This window comes from Gossypium raimondii, chromosome 13, assembly GCF_025698545.1.
Source record: "Gossypium raimondii isolate GPD5lz chromosome 13, ASM2569854v1, whole genome shotgun sequence".
NCBI classification, from domain to species: Eukaryota; Viridiplantae; Streptophyta; class Magnoliopsida; order Malvales; family Malvaceae; genus Gossypium; species Gossypium raimondii.
This window is the reverse complement of record NC_068577.1, coordinates 35439921-35460922: the sequence shown is the minus strand read 5'-3', so window position 1 is coordinate 35460922 and position 21002 is coordinate 35439921. Positions and strand designations below refer to the sequence as shown.

Here is a 21002-nt window from a genome sequence, read left to right as displayed (position 1 = left end):
AATTCAGGGGTTGGAGGTCTGAATTGCTATTCAAAACCACCCGTAATAAACATTTTTCCTTTTTTGGACCAAAATAGCCTGCCTCTCTTCTTCATCGTTTTCACTTCTTCTCAGATTTCTTCTTCATCCCCAAAGTGAACCCTAGAAAATTAGCTCCTTAATCGACGACAAATCAAGCATCCTTTCGTCATCTTCCTTCTCACTGAACCAAATTTATTTACAGTAAGTGCCTTTGATTCCTTTTTTTTTCTCTGATTTTTTTAGTTAAAGTTCTTTCATTTCTTTCAACTTTTCTTTTCCCCTTTCGTATTTGGATATAAACTAGCAAAGCAAATTGTAAAACCAGAAAAGCAAATTACAGAGCCTCCATTCGACAGATGATTTGGTGATAAGCAGCAATTCATTAGTTTGGTTCACTGAATCATCCATTCGACAGAATTTCATTCATCTCTCATTCACCTCCTCCCGTAATAGTCATTCCCCACTTGATCATTTATAGAGCCTCCACCGAATAAGAAAAAAAACATAACCTCCCATCAAATAAGAATAGCATTACAGTATGGAGCTGTGCAAAAAATGAGTTTTCGAAAAAAAATTGGTCGATTGGTTGATTCGATTATTTTAGGGCAATTTAGGGTTAGAAAGCTATTCTTGTTTTTTTTTTTCGAATTGTTGGGCATTTCTGTTTATTGTAAGGGATTTTAGGTTGCTTGTCTCAATAGTAAGATTTCAATTTCAGGTTGGAATTTGTTGTTTGTGGTAAATGGGTTGATGGGGTTTTGGATTTTGAGCTTTGAATCAGTTACAGAGTTTTTGAGCAAGAAAAAGAAAAAGAAAACAGAGGCGGGGGAGATGAGGAAATCGTTTTACTAGTAAATTTGCCATTGCTTTACTTTTTTTTTCAAATTTGATTCTGAAATGTCGGGCTACTTACAGTGTAAGTTGAACAAAGCATTTCAGTTGAGAAAACCATTGAAGTTAAATTAAAGAGATTTAGCTACTGCATCGGGTTTTAGATAAAGTTTTACCAGCATCATTATTTTGACCTTGACTTGCTTCGTGACAGTGCTTATGAATTCCATAACAAGTTTGTTACCTCGAGACTTCATGCACTACTTTTAGAATTTACAAATTGTCATTTTGGATCTTTATTGTATTCATTTTGATCAACTTCTACTACCTGTAATTTGATCATGATATCCAAGACTTGTGAAAATACTTCAGTTTTTACTAAATAATATATAAGTTTTGTTGAGTTGAGTTGAGTTTCTTCTTCTCAATACAGTTATGATCCTCATTAAGAGTATCATGATAGCCTGGATTTAGGTTGGCTGGTTCATTGTACTGTGTAACCAGTCACATACTTGTTCCTTAAATCCCAATATTTCTCTATGTATTTTTATGTTATTGTACATTTTTGTAGTTAAATTATCAGTTGAAAATGACATTTGAATTTTATCTTTTTCCAAAGGTTTTCATCTATTTTGATTGATTCAAAAGTTGCAGATTTTATCTGGCATTTACATGGTTGCTAAGGACATTTTCATGTTTTCCATTCATTTTGCCTTTGGTTTTTTGTTAAGTTTATTTTTATTTGGATTTTTTAGTTGGAACCATTATGTGTTAAATGTGTATCCTCTTGAAATAATGGAATGGTTTGTGTTTTAGCTAAAGAAGTGGTTGAAGGTAGCAACAAGAAAGGGAAAAATATCACTCAAGGGTGTGCTAAGGTAGCAACAAGACAATATATACATATTAAACTACATTTACAAATCGGATTTGATCTTTTTACTTTAAACAAGAACATTTTGGTTATATTTAATTTTTGATATGTTTTTATTTTTGATATGTTTCATTTAAAACTATTTTAATCTTTTAATATATTTTAAACTATTTTTATTTTCGATATCTTTAATTTATTTTATATTTAATTTTGGTCTTCAAACTATGTTTTATATTACTTATATTGTTTGATTAAAATTATAATTAGTATTACAAAATTCTCTCAACAAACGAAACAAAAAAGAAAGAACATAAAATGCTACAAACAAATCAAGTTATGGTAAGAATATAATGTATATGGAGTTTTAGATTTTATTTAAATACAAATAATAATCGAATATTTTAAAATAAATAATTTTAAGATATTTAACACACTATATACCTATAATCGAATTGAGTTAATACAAAATAAAAGAAATTAAGACCTTATTTTCTTTCCTCATAAAAACTATTAAATTCATATTATTTTTGCCTTTTACTAATTTTAACTATTCAAACAAAATAATATATATTTTCTATTCACAATTATTAATTCAAATAAAACATTAGTTAATTACAATGTGAGGATGAATACAAACGTTTTAGAAGGTAAATTAAAGATCGAATATTTTAAAATTTTCATATAATATATGTATATTTCAGAGAACTGGAAACTATGTTATTTGGATGTGGATGTGTTAAATGAGTTTTTTCTTTTCTTTTTTGGGTGATTGATAAAGAAATGAATTTCAAGTTTTTTACTTGCAAAGATAGTTGCAAATTCTATTTTGTGCTTTGTAAAGATTCTTAATATGTATTGTTCATTTTCTTTGATAGTGTGTTATTGCTTCCTCTTCTTCTTTGACTTGTTTGATTGTTTCCTCCACCTACAGTTGAGCGTCTTGTATTCACTGAATCACTGTAAGTTTTTTGGTAATTAAATTCTTTTATTTTATTTTACTGTTATTGAAATTAGTATTGGAGAAATGTGACTCTTTTACTACGATTTGAAGACATGTAACACTTTAATATCTTGCAGTAATGGCTCATCTGCCTTTAATAGTACAAAGTGTGAGGCGTAAAAGAATTGGTGTTGCATTGACAATATGGTTGCAAATGTGTACAGTTGTGAGTTGGTTCTTACTTACATTGGGTGCCATCCATAGCCTACATACTTATAGACCAAGGATTAGATCCTATATTTTAGATTTTTATGCAAAACGAGATTATGTGAAAAGACTTGTATATACTAGTGACGAGACCTGTATTGAACAAGTTAGGATGAATAGAATTGCCTTTTTTAAACTATGTGAGATGTTACAAACTTTAGGGGGATTGAAGTCGTCAAGGAACATGCATTTTGATGAGCAAGTGGCAATGTTTTTATATATCATTTCCCATCACCTTAAAAATTGAGTTATCAAGCATCACTTTAATAGGTCCGGGGAAACTGTTAGCAGATCATTCACAATGTTTTCAATGATGTCATACGCTAACAATATGTGTTATTTAAAAAGGCAGAGCCAATTACAGCTAATTCTACAGACCCAAGGTGGAAATGGTTCAAGGTATTGGAGTGAGTTCTATATATAGCTTGTACATAATTTAGTTGATTTAGATTTAAATATAGTATCCTAACTCAAGGTTTTATACATGTGATATAGAATTGCTTAGGTGCTTTAGATGGAATCCACATCAAGATTATGGTTCCAACAGTTGATAAACCTAGATATCGAACGTGAAAATGTGACATAGCAACAAATATGTTAGGTGTTTGTACACCTGATATGCATTTTGTTTATGTTCTTCTTGGTTGGGAAGGTTCTGTTGCTGATGGATGGGTTCTTCGAGATGCCATTAGTAGGAGACATGGACTAAACGTTCCTCATGGTAAAGTACAAAAGCAGAGGACTTTGAATTAATCTTTAAGTTCATACTTTTTGGGGAAATTAACCATGACAATTTTTTTTATAGGTTATTATTTAGTTTATGCTGGATACACAAATTGTGAGGGATTTCTTGCACCTTTTAGAGGACAAAGATATCATTTGAATGAGTGGCGTCAGGGTTACCAGCCAAGTACTCCGGAAGAATTTTTCAATATGAAATATGCTTCAGCACGTAATGTTATTGAAAGATGCTTTGGGTTATTAAAACTTAGATGGGGAATACTTAGGAGTCCATCATTCTATCTTGTGAGGGTGCACAATAGAATCACTATTGCATGTTGTTTGCTCCATAATTTTATTCGAACCTATATGAGTCTTGATCCTATTGAAGCGGAGTTGGGAGAAGGATTACCTAGTAATGTGATAGATGACGAAGAACCGAATATCGTAAATATTCATCCATCGGATACATGGGCTACTTGGAAGATGGAACTAGCCAACCAAATGTTCGATGAATGGCAAGCATCTAGAAATTAGTTAGGTTTAGGGTAAAAATAGTAAACGTTAATTTGTTTATGTTTTTTCATGTATCTAGTTTATGAAACTTTGGTGGTGTTTGAATTGTTTTTTGTATTGTACTAGACTTGTTGAATTATAATTTATTTTCTTTTGATTCATTATGTGTTATAATTTTATAAAGTGTTGACCTTTTGATTCATAATATTGAATTTAAGTTTAATTTGTTTTTTTTTTTCTTAAGATAGTTATGTCAAGTTTTTCACAATCAAGTGTTTCTTCCCAAAATTCTCGAGGAACCAAAAGGAAATGGGTTCCAGAAGAAGATGTTGTGTTGGTTTCCTGTATGGTCGACTTGCACAATGTTGGAACCTTTAATGCTGATACGGGATTCAAAGCCGGTTATTTAAATGAGTTGGAAAAAAGTTAGAAAAAGTTTTCTCCAATGTCATGATGAAGGCTAAACCTAATCTTGAATCGAGGATTAGGACATTGAAATGGGATTGGTCAATCGTTTATGACATGCTTAATGGAAAAAACAATAGCGGTTTTGGTTGGGATGAACATAGGCAGCTTGTTGTTGCTGAAGATGCGGTGTGGAACTCATATATAAATGTAAGAATTATTTCAAGTCTTTATTATCTTATTTTGACCAAATTTATATCTAATATGAATTCCTCATTTTTATAGAGTCGTAAAGAAGCCGGTCAATTAAAACATCGTAGTTTCCCTTATTATGACCAACTTACTGCCATCTATGCAAAAGATTGAGCCACTGGGAAAGATGCTCAAACAACCGCTGATATTATTGAAGAAATAGATGTTGAGGATGTAACTATTACAAATATTCATGAAGAAAGAAACGATTTCTATGGATGCGAAGCTGATGTTTCTTTGGATGACATTGATGTTTCAGCTACGCAACCGCAACCAGCTAGAAACCAAGGTGATTCAACATTTCCAAAGAAGAAAAAAAAGATTTCTGATGCAAGTGATCATATTTCTTCTACTTCATTTCATGACGCTGTCACTTTATTGGTAGAAAACATACGAACTGTTGGCGTCGAAATCAGTAGGAGCATTGCCTCCGAAGTGCTAATTCAACAAAATTCAGAAATGACCATTCAAGAAAGAGCTCTAAATTTATATCCAACATTATGTGAAGTAAAAGGTTTAACTGAGGATGAGCGCTATCGCGCATTGAGAAAAATTCCAGATCATCCAATGCAAATGCTCATTTTCTTTAGTTTACTTTCTTCTGTGCGATTGGAATGAGTCAGAAGATTTTTTGCTGACCATTAAAAACCATGGTTGTGTTGATGATATTTTGGTAACTTTTTGTGTTTGTAATCTTTGGATGGTATAATGACATGATAGAATGTCATTACAATGTTGTAACTTTTTGATGTAAAATTTTATAACATATGGATTATGACATATAAACTAATGAAATCATGTAACTTTTTTGTTAATATATGAATATTATGTTTGGATGTGAAATATAATTCTCAAGTTATTTATTACTTCTAATATTTTGTTTTTATTGTAGAATAATTAAATTATTTGTTTCACTAATGATATTTTAGCACATTAAATATGTATTGTAATTTAAAAATAATAAAGTAGATTATATATTATTTTTATAGTATTATACATTATGATTTTAGTAAATTCATATAATAATAATTATATTAAGAATTTTATTAAATTATAAATTATTTTATTAAATTATATTTAATAATAATTATGTTAAAATATGGTTAAATTATTTATTATTTTATTAAATTATTTTAATAATAATCTTATTAAAATTTAATAACAATAACAATAATCATCTACCTAAAAAATTATGCTAAGTGTATTCTAGTCATTTTAGTTTTTTTCCTTATGTTATTACAACATTATTTCATTCAACCAAACACAAGAATACTATTACAGTTCTATTCCATTCCATTCAACTAAACATTTGAATTACTAATTACAGCTTTATTCCATTACAGCTCTATTCTGTTACAGTGAACCAAACATACCCTAAATGTAAGATTGTGCGTATCAATTGACCCCACAAAGAAAAAGTAAAAAAAAAATACATAATATAATTGGTGAATTTATCTCAAAAAAAATTTGAAAATAATCCTCACAAAAAAAATTGAAAATAACTCTAGGGGTGAGCATTCGATTGAATCGAATCGAATCGAAAATTTTCGAGTTAATCGAGTTTTCGAATCTCATTTTATCATCCTAATTTTATTTGAAGTTTTCTCGAATCGAGTCGAGTGAGATGGAATTCGAATCGAATCGAATCAAATATATTTGTTCGAGTTAAATTTTAAAAAATAATTTTGGGTCCTTGTAACCATTGTCACCCATCGTAATAAAATTTTTCCACATTAATCAAATTTTTTATTAACTTTCATCACTTCATAATTTATTTATTAATTTTTTATATATTGGTTAGCTTCTTTGCTTGCTTAGTTGTTTCAATTATCTTCGATTCTTGTCACTATGCATTTTAAAATTAAAAATATATTAAATGTAAAATATGATTTTTAATAAAAGTTATTTTAAAAATAAAATGTGAAATTAATACCAATATAAAATTTTAACACGAATATTTTATGGCATAATTAATAATTCAATTTTAATATAAATATTCAATATGACTAAACAATTCAATAATATAAATAATATAAAATGTGAAATTTAATTTAATAATATAAATAGTAGATATAAATAAAATTATTACTATTTATGTTTAGTGATTTTTTATGGATAATTTTAATTTTTTATTTGAGAGTAAAGGGTGAGAAATAAAAGTTTAGGAGAAAAATAAAAAGTTTTTGGGAATAAAAGTTTGAGGGAAAGTAAATAGGGGGGTAAAATTTTGGAGGAAAAATATTAAAAAAAATTGGATGGGGAGGGTTTGGGATAAATGGGAGGTGGGATGGGAAGGGAATAAAAATTTTAGGGGAAAAGTGGGAGGGAGTAAAAATTTTGGGGGAAAATAAAAGATTTTGAGGGTTTTTGGAAGTAAAATTTTGAGAAAAAATAAATGGGAGAGTAAAATTTTGGTGGGAAATGGATTTTGGGTAGATTGGGGTTGGGAGGAGGAGTAAAAGTTTTGGGGGGAAAGTGGGAAGGAGTAAAAGTTTTGAGGGAAAAGTAAAAAGGTTTGGGAGTTTGGGGTAAAAATGTAAAATATTATAGTTTGATATTCGAATTATTCGAATATTCGAGTTATTCGAATTCGAAAACTCAACTCGATTCGAACTCGAAATTCGAAAAAAAAATTCGAGTTGATTCGAATAACTCGAATAACTCGATTCGTTTAACTCGAAATTCAAATTTTTTTTCGATTTTTTCGAGTCGAATCGAGTTTTGCTCACCCCTAAATAACTCACAAGATTTTTGGAAATGAGTTATTTTATAAAACAAATTCATTTATATAAAAATAAATTCATCTCTATCCACTACTAAAACCCTAAAATCTCTAAATATATATATATATAAATTTTAACCATTTTTTAAAGTTGAAATAGGAGATCCCGAACTGATTTTGACCCTATCTCACCGAAACTAAATATTCCCATTAACTACAATCCAATTGCAGACATTTTTTCTCCTATGTAAAATTAGATTCATTAAGGGTCTGTTTGATTGACGGAATTGATTTTCCGGAAAATCATTTCCAACTTTTCCAGCATTTGATTGGCGGAAAACATTTTCCATTTGGAAAATGAACTCCAAAATAAGGGAAAATGGGTTACATTTTAGGGAAAATGTCTTACTCTTTCAATTTCCGTAAGACATTTTCCGTGCTCTCCTCTCTATCGCCTCCTTCATTCCTTCCTTCATTTTCGGTAGAAAACTGCTTCTGTTTATCGATTTTCCAGTAACTTGTTTTTTTAACACAATTACAAATAATTTATTTGATATTAGTTTTTTTTAATTTATAACGATTAATATTGTAGCTTAATAATTGAGTATTATTATAAATAAATCATTGCAATATATGTAAAAATAATTTAAAATATAAAATTTATTAATATATATTAATATATGTAAAAACAACTTTTCCGAAAAATATTTTCAAAAATTTGCCAAGCAACGAAAATATTTTACACAGATTCAATCAAACACCGTAAAATATTTTCCAAGAAATCATTTTACGAGAAAAGTAAAACATTTTCCGAAATCATTTTACGGAAAATATTTTACCGGCAATCAAACAGAACCCTAAGTTTCAATTTCAGTTCAACATTTAACTCAAATTTTACAATTTTTTAATAAAATTTCATGTTTCAATACTTTTAGTTGTCTAGAATCTATTTTAGTGATATTTACAACATTTTATCTTTGTAATTTACAATTAATTCATATTATTTCTATATAATTTAAACTTTCAACTCTTTTATCATATTCATCAATATTTCATTAGTTCATGTCTTTATTTTCACCAAAATCTAACATGATAAGAAAATTTCATAAGAGTAATTACTTCTTTTTGACAAAAGCATCACTTATTTACTTCTCTTTCTTCCTTTCACACCTTTTATCACTTCCTTTCACTTTCCTTTCAACTTTTTTCGCTTTCAACTTCTAATATCTTTGCTTTCAAGATGATAAAAAAGAAAACCCCTCCCTAAAGTCTTTACTTCACTTTTTTTTTTATTGGTAGCTATGAAATTTCCCAAGGTTTTAGGGTGAAATAGTGGAATTTAATGACAAAGGATTAAAATGAATAAAATGCAAAATTTCTTTCTTTCTTTCTTTTTCTCTTACACGGTGATGGCATGGAATATGAAGATATTTCTTCATGTTTTCATATTAAATATCTATTATAATATATTTAAAATATTAATAAAAATCTTAACTTTCATGATTTTAATCCAATAGCCATTATTTCTTCACTATTTTCATCAAGATCTAAGGGTCATTATTTTTCCAACAACTTCATGAATAAATATAATATCTTTGATCCAATGACCTCTACTAATTCCATCTCCATCAAGTAAATCCAAGGACTCCAATTAAATACACATATCCAAGGGTATTTTGGTAATTTTTCAAAATATTCTTTTGCCAAATAACTATTTTTCCCTTGATACTTTTTAATATTTACAAGTTCACCATTCACACTATTGGAAAAATTGCAAATTTGGTCCAATTTTTTCATATATTCCATTTAACCCCTTAACTTTTGAATATTTACAATTCGATCCCTTCACTTTTTACTTATTTACAATTTAGTCAATATCCCAGATTAATATCTCTTAACATATCAGCCTTTTCAACTTTCTCCAATATCCAATTGCCTTCTCTTCTAACACTATTAAATTGCATTTTATTTACTCTAAAAAATTAACACATATTTTCCCAAAATAACACTACTTACGATCAAGGGGCTTTTAGGGATGTTACAGAGGTTGCATTAGATTGGTGCCTATCCCTCAAAGAGCAAATGTCGTAGCACTCTACCATGTAATAGTCAACCCAACTACAACAACAAAACCAATAGAGCCATCTACTATCTAACAAAGGAAGAGGAAATATAGCTAAGATGGCCGAAAAAGGCCTCACCCTTTGACTGGAAGCATGCTTGAGTAAGTAAATAGACCTCTTAATCTTGCAAAGTAAATACTCATCAACACTTGAGATGAACCCATTAGGTTGTTTCATAGAAACCTCTTCCTTTAAATCCCCATTGAGGAATGTCATTTTCATATCCATTTGATGCAAATCTAAGTCAAAATGGGTAACTAATGCCATGATAATACGAAAGGAATCCTTTTTGAAAAAAAAAAGAAAACGTTTCCTTATAATCACTCACTTCTTTTTGAGTGAATCATTTAGCAACAAGCCTAGCCTTATATCTCCCAATGTTGTTTGATGAATCCCTCTTGATTTTAAATATCCATTTACATCAAATGGTTTTCTTTCTTTGAGACAACTCAACAAGATTCCAAACTTAATTACCCTACATGGATTACATCTCATCATTCATAACATCATACCACAATTTAGATTTACTACTTTCCATAGCTTGTGAAAATGTATCCTATCATTTTTAACATAAATTTCACAATTAGAATTGTGTAGGTAAACCATAACTAGTAGGAATTGCTAGCTTTTTCACTTTAGAAGATATTTTCAAACCAACATCAATGATCTCTTATAGAGATTGTTGCACTAATGGTTGTTACTCTTGCGAAAGTTTAACTAATTGTTGTTCATTATGATACTCTAAAGTAATCTCAACAAGACGTGTGTTTTGAACAATCAATTCCTTAATGTTTATCCTATTAGGAAAAACAAACAATTGTTGATGTAGAAGCATTATCATTAATCTTATAGACCAATTTCTCCCACTTTGGTCTCTAGTGGAATCACTCTAGCTAACCAAGCCATTTTCAAGAAATTCGTCATTTCTTGATTCCACAATCCTACTAGAATGGTTGGGATAATAAAATTTGTATCCTTTGAAGTTTCCATATATCCAATGAAATACAAACTTATGTCCTAGTATCTATTTTTTTCTCTTCTAAATTATAAGCTCTTACTTCATATGGATAACCTATACATGTAAATGTCTTAAACTCGATTTTCAACTTTTCCATATCCCAAGTGGTGTTTTAAGAACCACCATAGTTAGAACTCATTTTAATATATACATTGATGTTTTAAGAGCTTCAAACTACAGGTAATGGGATAACTTAGTGTTATTAAGCATACTCTTTATCATATATATTAGCTTTCTATTTATTTGTTCAAAAACACCGTTCTATAATGGTATGCCAAGCAATGTGTATTGAACCACAATACTTTTCTTTTCAAGAACGGAAGGAAATTGTCTCATGCTTCTCCTATACTAGTGTACCTACCAAAATATTTACCACCTCTATCCGATCTCACAATCTTAATTTGTTTTATGTATTGTTTCTCTACTTTTACTTTGTATATCTAAAAAACATTTAATGTCTCACTTTTATAAGGAAGCACATAGGGACACATTTATTGTGAATGATCACCAATAAAGTTAATAAGATACTTCTAGTCATTGACATCCATATTGGGGAAACAAATGTTCATTTGTATAATTTATAAAATTTTATAACTCCTTCCAGCATCTTTCTTATTCTTGTTAGTATGTTTTTCCATAATGCAATCGACACAAGTATTAAAATCAGTAAAGTAAAGGATTTTAAGGACCCATTCATTTACCAAACATTTGATTCCCTCAATGGAGATGTGTCCTAATCTTTTATGCCAAAAAATATGAGAGTTTTAATCCATAATGACATTTTTATTACGAACACCAGTATGTGAAGTTATTAAACTTTATAGAATATCATCAGTTAAAAGACTTTTGAACAAACCATCAAGCATTGCACCATAACCAACAATAATATTATCATTTATTAAATTAAAAGAACCATCTAGAAAGTTGAAAGTATACCCAAATGGTACAAGTCTTGAAATTGAGATTAAATTTCTTGAAAAATAGGAATATAAAACGTCCATTCTAAATTTAAAATAAAACTAGTACTTAATAATAATTTATATGTTTCAATGCCTTCCACATCTTATCTCCTAAATAAATGTTGCACTCAATCCCCATTGGTTTCTTTAGATTGAGAAAACCTTGCATAATGTTTGAAACATGGATTGTAGAACCATAATTAATCCACCAATCGTTATGTGAAACTACAACCATATTGGATCCATAACACACAAAAGATAAGAGAGTAATCTTCTTTTCTAGCTAGGCCTTGTTGGATCTTATGCTCTGAGTATAATATATTTGTTTGTATACTTGTAATCATTTCAATAGATTGATTAATAAAAAAAATTCAAGGATTACATTAATAAACTTTATATAATTATTCTTATGTGGTTTTTGCATTCAAATCAAAATAGAAACAAATATTAGCTTATTGGTTGTCTAATGTTTAAACTAATACTAAACGATATTATATGGTCGGATCGTAATACGAAAAGACAACTTATATTAGTAGATGAACTTCAACATGTCTTTATTCTAATTGGAAATGAGCAAACCAATTGAAAGACTAATATGTCATCTATCAAGTCTAATTAGGGAAATGTTTTTTCTTAGGCATCAGAGTGGATGACTCCCAAAAGATAAAGACAAAGATGTGTCTGACTGGACTGACACTACATTGGGCTGGACCCAAGAAGAATAGATCCTGAATCCATTTATAGATTTATTCACTTGTGACGTTAAAAGTGTGACATACCTAATCCTGTGTGGATGATGAACTATGTATGCATGACTCGTATACTTTAATGTAAGTAAAAACCTGAGTTTAAATAGTTAAGGAATCGAAAGCTAGTGCATTGGGTATATGACTTATGTAGTATGTAGTTGGAATGACGGAATGTGCAAGTGTACACAATTGTTGACAACTAATAAAGTAATAAGTATAGAATATCGTCTCCATAGGGACCGTATAAGCAATTCTTTGTGAAATTTTAAAACTTAAACAAATTGGTGGTGAAAAATAATATAGATTAAAATATGATGCAAGCAATTAAGAGTGGATTAACTAACTAATTTAATTAACTAAAATTACCTAAGAATGCAAAATAAAATAAACACGAAAATATGAAAGTTTTAAGAGTAATCACAAGAGCACGCTTGTGTTAGAAAAATCTTCTTTCCTAGCTTAGATTTATTTAAACATCATTAAAAGATGTTACGGAGATTCTGTAACAAGTTAATCATTTACTAACCTTCATTTAATTGGGTAAAGATGTTAAATTTATTTTAATTACTAACTTTACCTAGCATATTTCGTGGTTGATAAATTTATAATTTCATAAACAAAACATTTGACAAGGTTATGTAAGGTAATAACAATTTTGATATTATTACAAATTTAATCCCTAATTGATTAAACGTACACCATACAGGTATTTTCTCAATTAATTAAAACCTTGTTTAGATTCATTAATTATTCATACATTTCTTCACATTAAACATGTATAAGAAACTTAATCATGATTTTACTAGCATGAGTAAAGCGATTGAAAGCACATAACACCTTTTAACAAAATCGAATAAAACAAACTACAAAAATCAAATCATTCTAACACCAACGAATTTAAACGATCATGATTATATTGAAAATCAAGCACTCAGTTGCAATCATGTTTATGAATTGAACAAAAAAAAAGATCAAAAAGGAAGAAGAAACTCTAGCCGATTTTGGAAGATCCCTGAGGCATAAACTGCTTGCTCATTCATTTTTTCTTCTTTCTTGCCATCACAACTAAGCCAAGATGCTCTTAATATAGCCGAATAGGGATGCTCTCAATGCTATGCAAAACACTTTCTCATGAGGGAAGAAATATGGAATGTAAAGGAGAGAAAAGAGATAACAAATAGAGAGGAAAAAATGAAGCATGGATGAATGAATTGGATGGTTCTTGAAAGGCAAAGAGGGGCCTTATTAATACTAGATGGGGATGGCTAAAAATAGTATTTAGAAGCCTTAATTCTCTCCCTCAAGTGGCCGACCATGATTAAAGGAAAAAGGGGTTGAATGGTTTGCTAAATTTAGCTTGGTGCATAAAAAGGGAAGGCTTGAAAAGTGGAGGAGTTGGAACGACTTTGTGGAGAAGTCTAAGGACTGTTTTATAAATATTTTTAATCAGCTTTGGATGCTGATTTGGGCAAGTGAATGGACGGTTTGAGCTGCTCTTGGGCTTGTGATTCTTTACTCTTCAATTGGACAATTCAGACCTCTTCTTTTGCATTAAGCTGTAAAATTTCATCAACCCTGTAATACCCAATTATTGCCCGGGGCCTAAATCAAATAAGAAACAAATTTAAAATAAAACCAAAATAATAAGTCCAATTAATGTCCATTTACATCTAAAACACATACCCAAATACATAGCCCAAATCATTTTAACCTAAACTAGACTAACCCAAAAGACCCAACTAAAACCCAAACCCACTAAGCCTAATGCCCATCAGCCGACCCCAGCTCGATGGCCCAAAACACAAAAAACCCTAGCCCATAGAGCAGTGGCAGCACCCAGCTCCCAGCGCCGCAGCAGCCAAGCCCTCCGCGCATAACAAGCCTCCGTACGCATACGCCCTTTCCTCCGTACACCAGTACCTACAACAAACACAAGCAAACAACGCAGCAAAGAGAAAATTTTTGTATTTTTTATTTTTATTTTTATTTCGCATATTCGACTATAAAATCAGAGAGAAAGCCTTTGTATTTTTTTTACACATACTGAAATACAAAGAGAAAAATTTTTGGAAAGGTGATTTTACTTTTCTCATTCTTGTTTGTTCTGTTTTCTTTTTCTTTTTCTTTCTCTGTTTTTGCATCAGTTTTCCTCTCTTTTTTTGTGAAAAAGTAAATAAAAGAGGACAAAAGATTAGAGTTCGTACCTAGGTTGGCGTCGTCGAACCCCTCGTCCATTCCGTTCGAAGTTGGATGGGTGGGGGGTTTTGTTTTTGAAACGGCGTAAGAGGGGTAGCCTTGGGGACTGATTTCAGATGGTTTGTAAACTGACATAGGGTTTTGATTTTAGGGTTAAAAGTGGCTCTTATATAGTGCATAAAATGAAACCGTTTAGGGCCTGCTTCAGTGTCTCTAAAACGGTGCCGTATTGGCCACTTAATCTCAGCAACCCGCGCGGTGACCCGACCCGGGGAAGGATCCACGCGCGTTTTGCGACCATTGGGCGATTTGCGCAAATGGTCCTCTCCCTTTTGTGCCGGGTTCAAATCGATTCTTTTCCTTTTTTTAAATTTCGCCCTTTAATTTACTTTTCATTTTATTTTAGTCCATGCTGCAACACAGCGTTTTGGAGGGCTGGGAATATTTCCAAATTAACCCTCCATGTTATTCGCGCATTGCACATTGGCCTTTATTTTGTTTATTTATGTTATTTCCAGATTAATTTCGTTTTACTTGCAATTTAATCATCTTTTTGTGTTATTTGTTTCTTTTTAATTAGTTTAATATTTTCATTATTATTATTATTATTATTATTATTATTATTATTATTATTATTATTAGGTCTTTCATTTCACATGTTTTACTTGTTTAAGTCAATATGTATTATTATATATACTACTTGTTTGATTTTCCTTTCATGTAACATTTTGATAAAATCTATGTATATTATCTTTTTTTTATTCTATTATTGATATTTCAAGATTTCATTTATATTATTTATTTTAATTTTTCATATACATATAACTTATTATTTATACATTGATGAGTTTAAATGTTTTATCTTTCACGCTTATTTTTATTTTGTTTAGTGTTTCGTAATTCATTTTCAATTCATTTTGCTCTCTAATATTGGTGTTAGTATTAGCATAATGTGGGATATGAAATTATCACTCCATCATACTTTATTCACTTAAAAAGTTACGTTTAATATCATTCAAGTATCGAGAGCATTTTTATTCAAAAAGTTTTCAAAAATGATGCAATACTCGGCATTTGGGATTTTCGAAAAGATTGAGTCCTAACATATTGGGTTCCAATTTTCCTCGTTGAATCTAAATAATCGAGGATATGCTTTAAGAAAAACATAAATAAAAAGCTCATTCTCGAGAATTTGATACGTTGTGTCCTAACGCATTGGATATGACATGTTGTTTTCTCGAGCTGAGGATATTTTTAAAAAAAATAATAAATAAAAATAAAGGCAATATTTGGTATTTAGGAATTTTGGGAAACTGAACTCTAACTTACTGGGTTTTGATTTTTCATTTGACCCAAATAACCAGATATCCTTCTCAAAATGCATAGGTTTTAAAAAAGTTAAAAGATAAACTTAATTTTTGAAGATTAAGAATGTTGCGCCCTAACTCACTAGGTGTGACATTTTATTTCTTTGAAATAAGAGTGTCTTATCTTTTAATTCAATTTATTCAAAGTTTAAAGGATCGTATTTTAAAATCTTTTCAAAATTTCGACATTAAGACATTAAACAATTAGTTCGGTACCAATTTAGGGCTTTACGAGGGTGCTAACCCTTACTCGTGCGTAACCGACTTCCGAACCTATTTTCTCAAAATTCGTAGACCTAAAATTGTTTTCAAGGTGATCCGATTACACCTCAATAAAAGAACGGTGGCGACTCCCATTTTCGTTTTTAAGTCGACAACTAATTGTTTTTTGTTTTCAAAAAACGGTTTCGACAAACCCAATTTTTAATTGGATCAAATGAATTTTTTAGAGAGTCCAAGAATGATAATTTGGGGCATCCATGGCTTTATAATATTCAGCAATCTCTTGTATGAACAATGCTTTGAAACATGCTTCAGCAATTTGATCTTCCCAAGGAGACTCCAAGACTAATTTTTCTTCCGTTGCATAAAACTACTTAAAATTGGTAGAATTTTATAAGTTTTGCATACAAATGGTTGAAAATAGAATTTTGTCTTTAACTTGTCCAAATTAGATATTTTGTAATAAAATTTCAAAAAAAATTACTAAAAAGAACTCGAAATTTGCAAGAATTGTCAATTAGATTCAAATAAACTAACAATTATAAATCTAAAGACGAGATAAATATATTAAAGTTGAAAATGAAACACCAATATTTCAACTATAGTCCCATGATCAAAATCATATGCCAAAACAATAAAATAGCAATGATCTAACCTCTAGCCATAGCACTCGATTGATGTAGAATTTGCACGCTATAAATCACAACTACCGTAATGATGAAATAGGTTGAAGGATTTTGTATATTGAAGACCTCTAAAAACCTCTTTGAAAAATGATGCAAAATTTTTAAAGAGAACGAAAGTGATAGTGAAGAGTAGGTCAACATCAAACTCTCGCCCACCCTATTTAATCTCCCACTTAAATATGGCAACTACCTAAGTCAAAACTTTTGCCTAATGATAATTACCTAAATACATAATACTATTTAAAAAATAAATATTCTAACAATAGCAAGTAATTTCATTTGACCATTATGGTTACAACCAATAATGTTTGGCTGGTCCGGTTGAATTAGAAATCGATTGAGATATTGGCCTGAAGAATGGTATTAGATCGGTTGACCTACGAACTAGTACGGATTGGTTAAATTGGTTTTTTATTTTTAATTTTTATAATTTTTTTAAAAACTTTTTAAGAATTTTTCTAAATCAAACTAGTTGGATATCGAACCGGTTGGAGCAACAAATTAGTAATCTAACCAATTCAACTATCAATCTGATTCAAAAAACATTGATACCACATCTCGTCTTTAAAGTTAAACTGCTTCAGCATTTAACTTACAGGTCCTAGGTTGGGGAGGTGGTAAAAGAAATAATGTAGAGGTGAAGTGAATGAGTGATAATTGGATGAACCCTTAGCTTGCAAGCCTCTTAGATACTAATTCATTCTCCACTTTAGATGGATTAGCATATAGAGGCAGACTAGTTGAAATCAGTGAAAGACAAGAAAGAATCTGAAGCCTTCTGTATTTTAAGAGGGGCTCATAAGCTTGTGCTAAAATATATGTTGTGATCCATAGGATTCCACTTTAAATCGGCACATGAATGAACCATCAATAAATGTTGAAGGGTTTCCGAGGGATCTTAATTCTTCACTAAAATAGAGCACCTTTTTTACTAATTTTGATGGTCGCCCTTCCACACAGCTGTACAAGGTCCAAGTAAACAAAAGCATATGTTAACATTATGCATGTTTTTACATATAGAGTAAAGAAGATTCCTTAGTGGAAGACATGGAATCATCCATCAATTTAGGCAAAGTGCATAACCAAGAAATATTTTGGTCATGGATGGAGGTCAAATGTGCATTCTCTTAATAAAACCATTTCTTTTATTAGAATTTCGAAACAATAACATTCTGGTTTCTTTATTTTTTTTATTATCAATACTACATTATACCCTTTAGTTTTCATACTAAACTACAATTCCATATTCTTTAACCCTATGCTTCTAAAATATAATATTTATTTTTATTTTATTATAGGATAATTATTTGTTATAAAAATAAAATTTTAAGACTTGAATGCAAAATTATCACTTTTTCTGTTAAAAGTGGTAATCAAACTATCAATTTTATGTTATTTTACTCCAAAACACAATATCATTTATTAAGAGCATGACATGTTTTTGTCGAGCATCCTACACTTTGATAGTAAAATGAGAAAATTGATAATTTAGATACCACTTTTAACCTAAAAAAACTTTAAATATTTAAATGAGAAAATGATATAATATACAGGATTAATTTTGTAGTTAACTCAAAATTTAACATAATTTTTACTTATTAAACTCTTTACTATTATATTTTTGTATTCATTATAATACTCTTTAAAATAATTTAAGATTTTTCTTTTTTACTATCGTTTGTGGTGCACTCTCAATAATATTCTCTAAAACAAAAAGAAATTAACATTCATTTCATTAACAGAGAAATTACAAGCATATCAGGCCTCGTACAAGAGATATACCTAAAACAAGGCAGTAATCTATGCAAAACAAAGACTCGAAGGTGATTAGGCTTCCAACACTACTAACCACGTCAGTTTTGTTTTTCACCAGGGATGAAAGGGAGACTCTCGCCTGTACCGTAAGAAACTTACCCATGCCAATAAAAAATGCCATGGAGCATAAGAGTCCCTACCAAATCCTCCATTACCTTACTCAGGAACCATCACAGTCAGGTCGGCACCGTCGACCGAGTACAACCCATTAGTAGCCCATACAACAGTGTACGACACTCAGAAGAATCACCATCTGCTACCCTTACGCTAGGGAGTAGCCAGCCTTCACTACAAAACCATAAAAAAAAATAATCATTGCAACATCAGTATTGCCCACCTCAACGGCGGCTTCGGTGTCACCGACCTATAGACAAAAGCGGTGTGATGGTTGCTGGCTTGAAACCACCACATAGACCCCATAGCCACCTCCCTTCCACCAGCCATCCAAACCACTAGGGAGGAGTCCCCTTCGCGAAAGAGCAACACACATAATTTCACCGCATAAACGTAGCAAGAATCCGTCTCATCAAACGGAGATTGCTAAAATCCCAAAACAATCAAAATTTTCACCTAAACCCACAATAAGTTCCATATATAATAATTTCTTTCATTCAAATATAATATATTGCTTTAAGTTTGCAAGAAATGGAACTCAAGTCAACTCCACTATTCATTACTGTTTCGTCAGCTAGGAGTAGGAAGCTGCTAGCTGGCATAAGTCTTCGCTTTTGTATGATATAGCGTAGAATTAATATTAGCGTAACAAGTACATACATGACTGCATTTTGTGCGAAAGATCAAAGAAGGAAACAATTCTTTACAGAAATTTGATCGAACTATATAACATAAGAGATGACATATGCTTTATTTTTATTTTCATTCACAAACTACAAACAACTGATGATAAATATAATAAAGGAGAAATTGATTTAGTGCTTGTTAGAGCGGTGTAGAGGAGAAGTGGGTTCATATCTGGGCGGCTTCGTTTTCAGCGTGCCTGGGGATGATGAAATGCTTGTGGTCTGCATCTGAGACACAAGTTGCATGGAAATTGGCAATGAAAGCAGAAGCTCTCCTGTCAATACCAGGCTCAGCAACGTCCCAGAGAGTATAGTCGTCATCATACACCTTTCTTGTGCTCCAAACATCTTCCCCTGTTGAATATGAATGCTCCTCATCTTTATGAATACGACCCTTCTTAGCCATGGCTAAGAAGAAACTGAAAAAGGAGGGCTTCTTCTTCTGTTTGTTCCCAGCCATAGCCAGATATGTAATAACACACTAGCACAGTGCAAGTTAGAATGAGTTTGCACTGCTACACTCTTGTTTGATTGAGGCTCATTTTATATGCAGGAGCCGGCCGTTGTGAGGAAAGGAATCGAAAATAATTGAGGACAAGTGTATGAATTAGATGAAAGGAAATGGATTCAGGGATTAGACTTGCCATCCCATCCCATGTGATGTGGTCCGTTGCTTGCTCGACTCCAGAAAAGCAATGGTTGGGAGGGAGTTTACCACCCCATTTCTTGGGTCTTTGCCTGTACTTATTCCTCAGCTGAGAATTAAGTCATTGGCAAGTTGGCATGCAGTATGCACCTTCCCCTGTTGGTAATGGTGCAAGAACTAAGAAAATCAACTGCGCCTTCCTTTGCTAATTCCTTCTAACCTCTTGGAAATAAATTTTTGTAATTTGCTAATGAAATAACTTTTAATTCAAAGAAGTTTAAAAGAAATAAAAGAACAACAAATAACATAATAACAATACTAAATTAAAAACATAACAACAAATATTTCACTAAAATTAATACTTTTTTAATTTTTACTTGTTGACTTATTTTCAAATATTTTTAGCTTTCATATTTTATTTTTAAGCTCATTAACATTAAATTCTATATATCGGGCGTTCGACCTATAGTTTATAATATTAATTTTGATTAATTATCAAATTTCAAATTAAATTAACATATAATTGAAATTTTTGAAAATATTTAATCGATCTCAATCGCATTAAATTTGACAATCGATCACTTATCTAAATTAGTCCGATCAGTTAATTCGATTAAAATAAAAAATGTATACTGCTACATTGGACTGGAGCCAGAAGCAAAGCATCACAAAAACCAGGTACGATAGAGACCCTGTAACAAAGTAATGCATTAGCACAAATGTACGAATGCAAAACGTAACATTAAGTTTTTGAAGGTTTAATTAAAAACTTTGAGAAGTAGAAGTTTAATTAAAATTTTCAAGGATTAATTAGGATTTTAAAAAAAGAAGAGATTAAGTAAAATATTCAAGAATAAAAGTTTAATAACAAGTGTT

The 21002-nt window shown here is 30.6% G+C and overlaps 1 protein-coding gene across 9 annotated transcripts; it reads left to right on the top strand.

Annotated features, from left to right (window-relative positions):
- Positions 1–4327, top strand: LOC105783785 (protein ALP1-like). Of its 9 annotated transcripts, none has more exons than XR_008192773.1 (6): positions 7–222; positions 1669–1730; positions 2599–2682; positions 2801–3329; positions 3426–3651; positions 3736–4327. XR_008192773.1 is itself a non-coding variant. In XM_052626450.1 (4 exons), exons 3-4 carry the CDS (start codon positions 3525–3527, stop codon positions 4185–4187), a joined length of 579 nt encoding a protein of 192 aa, XP_052482410.1. In that variant the 5' UTR covers positions 2599–2682; positions 2801–3329; positions 3426–3524; the 3' UTR covers positions 4188–4327. The 9 variants fall into 9 exon arrangements, 2 of the variants coding, with proteins under 2 accessions (XP_052482410.1, XP_052482409.1); XR_008192772.1 differs by having other exon boundaries at positions 8–222; positions 2655–2682; XR_008192771.1 differs by having other exon boundaries at positions 2–222; positions 1669–2682.
- Positions 4328–21002: the final 16675 nt, after the last annotated feature.